Consider the following 8,927-nt stretch of genomic DNA (forward strand, 5'->3'; position numbering starts at 1 on the left):
AGATTAAATGGGAAGTCCCCACAGAAGAGGTTTTGGGACTGCTAGATAGTCCTGAACAGGAGCCCATGGGAGAAGCCCTTCATTCTGCTGACCAAGGCCTACCCCCTGAAATCACAGGCACCAAGACTGAAGCCTGCCCAAAGGAAGGCCTGGTGGCAGAGTCTCCTCCCTCTGATCTAGGGGATACAAAGTCCCTGGGGCTCACCCCGGTGAGTTCTGAGGAAGAAGGTGCCCTCTCCCAGGACCCTGAGGCAGACACCAGAGCCACCCCGGTGCCTCGTGGGTCTTTTCCCTCCCCCACCCAGAAGAACCACACATGCAGCCTGCCCCATAGTCCTGCACCAGAAGGGGTCATGGTGGGGTCCCCTAATCAACAGGCTGATCTCATCGGAGACCCTACACAGACCCCCCCCGGGCTCTAGCTCTACCTCACCATTTTGTGAAAGAGCCCCACCCCGACCCTTGCCCCCACCCCTGTCCCAGGGGGCTGCAGAGCTCTCCCAATCCCAACCAGAGTCTGGGGTCTTAGCAGACTGGGGGGTTCAGATGGTGCTGGAAGAGACCTCTGAGCTCCAGGACCAGGAGGAGGATGGCCAAGAACCAGCGGGCTCCATGGAGCCTGCAGACCTCTCGGTCCCAGCAGTCTCCAGGGATGAGCTACTTGTAGTTCTTGACCATGACTACACCCGCTGGTCTGCCAGCAAGGTACTTCTAGCCTTGGACTGCTGGGAAGTTTTGACAGCATCCTTGCCACTGTGAGGGCACTGGCAGGGGAAGGCAAGGGGCCCAAAACCTGCAATGCCCGGACCTATAGGCGGGCTTGCAGTTTCAGATGCCCTCTATGCATATGGGAGGGCACTACACGAACCAGCAGGCCCCACACTGGGTTGAGATGCATGAGGCCCCTGTTGAGCCATCTATTTCGTGCCCCCCCCCAGCCATGAGGTCATTTAAAATCATGACCCTCAACATCCACAGCTGCAGAAAGGGTCTCCAGAGGTGCCGGGTGCTCTCCTTCCTTCAGGAGGAGGGGTATCCCATGGTATTCTTGCAGGAGACCCTGATGACTCCAGCCAATGAACCAAATTGCCCACTGGAGTGGGGAGGCAGGGTCTTTTTTAGTCGCCTTACAGGCACCTCATCTGGGGTGGCCACACTGTTCTCCCCGGGCCTGCAGCTGGAGGTTCTCCAGGATGCTGAGGTGGTGCTAGGCTGCCTGCTGCACCTCTGGGTCCCAGTGTGGGGGCTGTTCCTGAACCTTCTGAATGTGTACGCCCCTGCAAAGGACCTGGAGTTGGCAGATTTCTTCCACCAGGCAGCCACATACATTGGCACCCAGAACCCTCGCGAATGCCTGGTTCTTGACGGGGACTTTAACATTACCCTAGATGTGCGAGACCAGTCAGGCAAGGAGCGGAACCAGGCCACCATGGGGATTTTCAGGCAGATCCAGTTGGACTACTCCCTGGTGGACATCTGGTGTGCCTATCACCCCACTGAACCCCCTGCCTTCACTTATGTGAGGGGAGGAGCAGGCATGCCACTCCCGGTTAGATCGAGTTTATATCTCTTTGCCACACTTTGCCTGGGCCCACTCCTGTGGCATCTGGCCAATCCCTTTCAGTGATCACCACCTTGTCTGGGCCCAGGCCACACTGGGACTTGGGCTTCCAGGGTCGGCCTACTGGCATTTCAATGCCAGCCTGCTGGAGGATGTGCGCTTCAGGGAGGCTTTCCAGGAGTTCTGGCTGGCTTGGCAGGAGCAAAAGGCAGCTTTGTCCTCAGCTCGGAGATGGTGGGATGTGGGGAAGGTGCACATCTGGCTTTTTTGCCATGGCTACACTCAGGGGCACACCTGGCAGAGGGGGGCTGCCCAGGAGCAGCTCGAGCAGGAAGTGTTAGAGCTGGAGAGGCATCTGACCACCGACCCAACCAACCTGTCCCTCTGTGGAGAGTGTCAGGAGAGGCGAGAAAAGCTTCCTGCTCTGGATGACCACCACACCCGCGGTGCATTTGTCCACTCATGCATCCAACTCTTTCAGGAGATGGACTGCAGCTTCCACTTCTTCTATGCCCTGGAAAGGAGGCAGGGGGCCAAGATATATAAGAAATACGGCACCCCCCCACAGATCCAGGCGAGATGCAACAGCACACATGGGCCTTCTACAAAGAGTTCTTCTCCCTGCATCTGACCAATGTCAAGGCCTGTCAGACCCTGTGGGAGGGACTCCTGCAGGTCAGCGTGGGTGACTGGGACCGGCTGGAAGCTCCTCTCACTCTGGCTGAATTTTCGGCTGCCCCCTGCCCGATGCCTGGCAACAAGGCTCCAGGCATTGACAGGCTGACCTCAGAGTTCTACCGGGCTTTCTGGGATGTCCTCGGCCCAGACCACAGCAAGGTCTGGGCCGAATCTTAGGGAAGTAGGAGGGCTGTGCTGATCCTCCTGTTGAAGAAGGGAGATCCCCCACGACCTAAGGAATTGGCATCCTGTGTCCCTCCTCTGCACGGGCTACAAGGTGGTGGTGAAGGGCATCTTGCTGTGCCTGCAGTCCATACTGATGGATATGATCCATCCCAACCAGACATACATGGTGCCCAGACACAGCAAGTTGCTACTACGCAGTCATTTAGTACTTGCATAACCAAGTACTGCTGTGAAGTACTAAGGAGCTTGTTACTACTATGCAGTAAGCATCTCATATAGATGCAGCCAGGGTGCAACTACACATGAAATTAATGCAATACAAGAAACTCCAGAGAAATTTGATTTGGAGTCAACTGCTCCCAACCGTAGAATCTACATGTACGCCCAGGACTGCAGCAATTTGGGCCAGGGTGAAGCAGCCTCAGTTTGGCAAGGGACATGAGGGGGTCAGTCCCAGGCTCCAGACGGCCGTTTCAAGTGGCTGAGGGGCTGGCAGGAGCCAGGGGTCTGGCCCCACACTGGTTGGGCTGACCAGGCACACAGGACACTTATACGCATATTTTTGTCCCATGATGCGCCAGAGATCCGCCACTATGGAGCAGGCTCTATTAATCCAGTCTGCTCTGTACACGAGCTGATGTGAACTGCACTGCACAGCATGCAGTTGTATAGTGGCGAAATGTGCATCAGCACAGAAAATGGCAGCAGTGCACTTTTGAACTAAAGCACCTCTGAGTTGTTTTAGTTCAAAAGCATGCTGTCGCCATTTTCTCAGAGCTGATGTGTATTTGCTGGTTATACAACTGCATGTGCTACAGTGCAGGGCACATACATGTGTACAAATGCTGACACTGTCTACACGTGTGTTTAATCACACTTAATGACTCCACCATAAGATAGTAGTCCCCAACACTACTATCTTACAGTGAAGTTAATTAATTTACTCCACCCTAATACCAGCACATGTGTAGATTTTGACACTTTACTGCAGAGCATCATCATTCCTGTTCATTATAGCAACATGCCAGGACCTGACACTATCCTGGGATTTTCTACGACAGTAGAAAGGTTTAAAACTCTGTGGCCTATTTGTTTAGATCCCAAAATATAACCACGTGGGATCCCTGGGAAATATACAATATATCAGTTAAAGCAGTGGTTGTCAATCGGGGATACACGTACCCCTAGAGGTACTTAAAAAGAGCATAGGGGGTATGCACAACGAACGCAATATATTTTCAAATTGTTTACCATACACATGCATAATATGTGGTCATCATGTTGCGTAGATACTGTAGCGATCTGGCCCTGCTGGCTCAGACGGGGACTACATCAGTCATGAACTGAGCTTAATTAATGTAAAGCTGTAGCTGTGCACTTTGAGAAATACACACACACATGCATAATTATACACTTATACACGCATACATGTGCTCTCTTGCAGCCCCTTTTATCTCCCAGATGCCCCGCAGCCACCCCCATCAATCACTCCCCTTCTCCTTCTCCATGCCCCATGTGAACGGCTACAGTCCAATATACCTACTGTCCAGCATGTGAGGACCATAGATGGAGGAATAAAAAATTAGTTTGGGGGGCTAAGTGTGCGCACACATGTGCGCACACACACACTCCATACCTGCCCCAAAAGGTAAATCTGTAGGGGGAGGGGAGGGGTAAGGGGCATAGGGGGTAGATTGAGGGCCCCACAGTGAGGGAGGGAGCAGGGCACAGGCAGGGGCAGGGTCTGGGGTGAATGGGGCCCTGGCTGGGTCAAGTGCTGGATCGGAGCCCAGGAGGTTTGTTCAGGGCTGCGGGGGAGTTCCCACCACTGTGCACACCCCAGAAGAGGCCCAGGAGCACATGCCTCCATCCCCCGATCTGTGTATGGGGCAGAGGCGGCTGCCGCTGTGCACTACATGTTGCACCCCACTACAGCTTTCGCTGCAACCCCACGTGCATCCCACCACCAGGCGGGCAAGGGGCACAGCGCAACCCCATGGCAGCAGACATGTGGCATCACACAGTTTCTGGGGCAACTGTAGCAGTACACAAAAAAATATAAAGGGATGCATAAGCTGAAACTTTGAGACAGAAGGGGTACACTTCTTAAAAAAGGTTGAAAACCCCTAAGTTAAAGGGTGTGATAGGATGTTTTCCTTCCTGAAAGAAAATACATACTGTGGATCCCTTTATGTTTGCTGGTTTAATTAATTTATTCTATATTATTCTGGTGGGGAATTCTATAGAGTTTAATGTACTAAGCATCCCTGTATGCATAAGAAAATGCATACAGCATTACAGTAATTCTTTGCAAGACCTGAAGTTTTTCCTTAGCATTAATAATGGCAGAATATTAAGCCAAAAGAAAAATGCACTTTGATTAAAATGTATGAAGCTCCAAGCCTTTTTAGTGTGTTTTTATTCTGGTGTGGCTAAAGAAAGAACCCAGCTGGTACAGTTTATAAATGGTTTAACATCTGAATTCACGGACCTAGTCTGTTTCCATTTCAGTTAGGGCTACATAACTGCAAGGCACTTTAGAAGTTGACAGCACTCAACACCTCATTGCAGCATTCAGCCATTTGCAGAATTAGGCCTCTACATCAGATAGCCCAGAGATATTTTTCTGAACTGCTAAAAAAGATGCTGACAAGTATAAAAGAACACAGTACTGTAATTTAGAATTTATCAGAAGAAGCCCACTCTAAATTATTTCCAACTACAGTGAAGCTTTGCTCCTGTTTTATAAATCCTGGAAGAGATTATACCTGTTTTATAAACTTACTCATTTAACATATTTAAGAAAGTGGAAAAAGTTAATTTGACACATTTTATTTATGTCAAAAACCTTCTTTTTCCTGCAGGGGTTCTTAAACTCCATCTTCCCTTACAGTTGCAAATGTTTCAGCATGCTATTCCAGAAACAATGGTTATAGTCTTTGAAAGAAAATATCACATGTTAACAAGGAGGAACACAGTAATACAAAAAGAACAACAAAAGACAATTCCAGGTAAGTGCTGCATTGATATATAAGAAGGGTAAATAGAAATTAAAAGCATTTTCCAGAGATGTAACTGAGTGCTTGAGCACTCTGGGCAACATGGGCATGGAGGGAGGGGGGCGGGGTGCAGCTTCAGTTGCTGTATTGCCAACAATCAGGCAAGCAGCACAGCAGCTGCTGCTATTTTTGCCTGTTTCCTACCCCAGGCTGGCACTTAGGTTGTTCCATCGCCTTTGTTACACTACTTGTCTTTTCATACCACGTAACAGGGTAAAATCTTTCCAGACTGCTCCAGTGAGTGGGTCATACCCAAGTGGATCTGACCTGCAATGACAGGCCCTATGTAGGCTCCAGAGTTCTTTGGACCCAATTCCACAGAATACTGAGAGTCTCCGAGCACTGAAAAAACCTTAACTTCGCTCACTTAAATCACTGAGAACAGTACCCCTAATTTCTTTTTGAAGGCACTGAGTACCTTACAGACATTATTCTTGGCACCAATCCTGTGGGCTCCTGGGTGCAGCAGTGCAACAGTGAAAGCTAAATATTTTGGCATGTGTGCACCAAATTAGCCCTGTACCTGAACTAAGTGCCACTCCAATACCATTCTGCTGCCCAGTCTGCTGCTCTGGTTTCTGTATCCTACCCTGTGTTCCCTGTTTGATCTGCTGCTTTGCTGTATGCATCTTGTCCTATCTGCTGCTGTTCTGCATGTCCCCTCCCTGATCTCTCACATGCCACATGCAGAGTCTGCCTGTGTCACTTGTGACTGAGCAAATGCTGAATACCCTTGGTACTCTCACTATCTTCAGCTAGGTTAAAAGTGCTCTGATTATTGCAAGACCTTATAGACGATAGTCCCTAGTGCACTTGCAGGAAGTTTTTACTGGTTGCTCACTCTCTCCCTCCACAGAGAATCAATGCAAGTATGATGCATTGCCATCATGAGAAATCTTGCCTTGACCTGCAGGACACCTATACAGGATGCAATAGCTAGCATCCCTCATTCATCATGCTGGCTCCACCAAACAAGGCAGAATATGGCCCTTATATTGTGGTCAGCTGTAATGGCTTGTCTATTTTAGGCCCCAAGAGCATTTATACATGTGTTCTAGGAGTGTGTGTGTGTGCCGGGGGGGGAAGGAGGTGCACTTTAATTAGAGTGTCTCTGAGGGCCACTCTAATGAAAATGCCTGGAGTGTCATGGATATCAGTGTCCCCACACTGAAAAATGGTGGTGGGAGTGCTTTAACTAAAGCTCATCAAACAAGCTTTAGTTAAGGCACCCCCACCACCATTTTTCAGTGTGAGAATGCTGATACACATGATGCCGGAATCTGCTGGAGCGCAGTAATTACCACAGATGATGCTTTCAACTGCATATAAAGGCACAGAGGGAATAATTGTTCCAATGCTGGAGGGGGGCGGAGGGGCAAAGCCTGGTCCCATTTACTCTCTGTGAGGAAGTAAAGGATAAGGACTGATTCTGCAGTTTGAGATCAGGTACAGACATTCCACTTTTACTAACATAAGCAATTGGAAACCGCTCTATAGCTATAACAGAACATAAGTTCAGCACACAAAATAGGTCTATACTCATAACAGAACCAGAAGAGAGGTTCAACGCACATAGACTGGTTTAAAAATGGCAGAACCCCATATAAGATCCACCCCTCAACCAAAGGGCTAATATGTGTTCTGTTCGCTACTGATCTAAACTACACCACTTACAGAAAACCGCAGAACTTAAATCAATTCCTCCTCAATCTTTTTGAATGTTTGTACCTAGCCTGTGTGTCACGAATTGTCACTCTTGGATGGTGATACATTGATGAGTGAGGAAAGAGAAAAAGGAAGGAGCAAAATTTGGAAAGCAATGATTTTATAATTAATAAAATACAGCCTGCTGGACTACACAGGAGTTAAAGAAAGTTCGCAAGAACATCCTAAAAGTCCTCAGCACTCTGCAAGATATGGATTTTGGAAAAAATGAACACTTGACTTGGAGAATCTATTTTCTGAATCTCTTTTCTAAACTTACCTCAAGGTGTCAAGATTTCTTCTTCAAAATGACAACAAATTTATAATGGTGATTAATAGTTCAGAAAGGTGAGCATTTCAGAATCTGGCAAGAGCTTCAAAACTGTATTTGCAATGTCACAAAAGTACAAATGTGAAATAAGGCCTTTAATAACAGAAAAATTGAAGAGTTTATAGAACAGGTTGATAATTTTCCACCCTTTCCAGAAGTGCTTCAGAATATCCAGGAGAATAATACCTGAAAGAGAAACATTTTGTCTGTGTATAAAACAGGGAAACATGCAGTATATTAAATGCTAAAACTCTATTAATATGTCATGTATTGATAGAAAAAATCTCTGCTGTTAAATTTTGAATATACCTCAGGGAATTGAAATACTGTAAGGGCCTGCTTCCTCGTGTAATACTTTTACACCTATGCAAAATGGATGTGAATGTTACTTATTCAGATCCACAGGATCAGATTTTCAAAAGTGTTGTGTTCTGCTGGGGTCAGAATGTCAAGAAGATTCAGCACCCAACAGCACTGTCTTCAATGGAGCTGCTGGAGATTGAGTTCTTGTAAAACTCTGGTCCTTCATGCAAAACACGAGTTTTACATTCAGAACCATAGGCTGTCACAGGATAATGGTCTACTGTTGCCAGTGAAATGCAAGAGCGCGCACTAAAAACTAATGCAATGGCAATTTTAAATAAAATAATACTGAACTAATAACCATGTTTTATTACAAGGAAATTATTTCTATATCAAATGAACAATGGACATCAGTCAATAGATACCTATTAATCATTGTGACCAGCTGCCTTGCATTCAGCTTTAACAGACCAATTGGATGGAGGATGGCAAATGTTTTTGCTTTGATGTGTATCCCATGTTCTTATGCCTTACCCATCAATATAATATCTGAGGCGTATCATTTTGTTTTCTTAAAAACACAAACTGAAGTACACTTCTAAAGATCTACACAGGCTTAGTTTTGTCACTTTAGTGTTTTGAGATGAGCAGTATATAAGGAGAGAGAAGCAAGCTTCCATGTAACACATGCCTGAAAATTTTCAAACAGAAATCCTCAAAGCTACCATGTATGGGGTTTCCATTCTCCTTATTCCTTATATTTTCTGCAGATTTAAAATTTGTATATATATTTTTAAAAATACATTTTTGGCTTTCTGGTTTAAAAAGATAACTTTCCAAATATATATCGATTGAGTGCTTTCTTCCTGAGGGAGGATTATACTGCAGTTGCTCAGGGATGCAGGGGGGCAGTCAGGAAGGCCAAGATGGAGATGGAACTGGGACTAGCTTCCCAGATCAAGGACAATAAGAAGTCCTTTTTTAAATACAAAGGGGGCAAAAAGAAGGTTCTGGGTAATGTGGGGCCCCTGCAAGACACGCTAGGAAATTTGGTCATCACACCAGACGACAAAGCCAACATATTTAACAATTTCTTTGCCTCCAT

At 46.9% G+C, this 8,927-nt stretch overlaps 1 protein-coding gene across 3 annotated transcripts in view; it reads right to left on the reverse strand.

Annotated features, from left to right (window-relative positions):
- Positions 1-7,292: 7,292 nt before the first annotated feature.
- SPAG6 (sperm associated antigen 6) overlaps positions 7,293-8,927 on the reverse strand; it is a 58,424-nt gene continuing 56,789 nt past the window's right edge. For all 3 annotated transcript variants that reach the window (XM_019532145.1, XM_019532138.1, XM_019532155.1), the window contains one exon: positions 7,293-7,705. In XM_019532145.1, the coding sequence (XP_019387690.1) occupies positions 7,639-7,705 (67 nt within the window). In that variant the 3' untranslated portion in view covers positions 7,293-7,638. The remainder of the gene's footprint in view (positions 7,706-8,927) is intronic.

This window comes from Crocodylus porosus, unplaced genomic scaffold (assembly GCF_001723895.1).
Source record: "Crocodylus porosus isolate Cpor-Errol unplaced genomic scaffold, CroPor_comp1, whole genome shotgun sequence".
Classification (NCBI taxonomy): Eukaryota; Metazoa; Chordata; order Crocodylia; family Crocodylidae; genus Crocodylus; species Crocodylus porosus.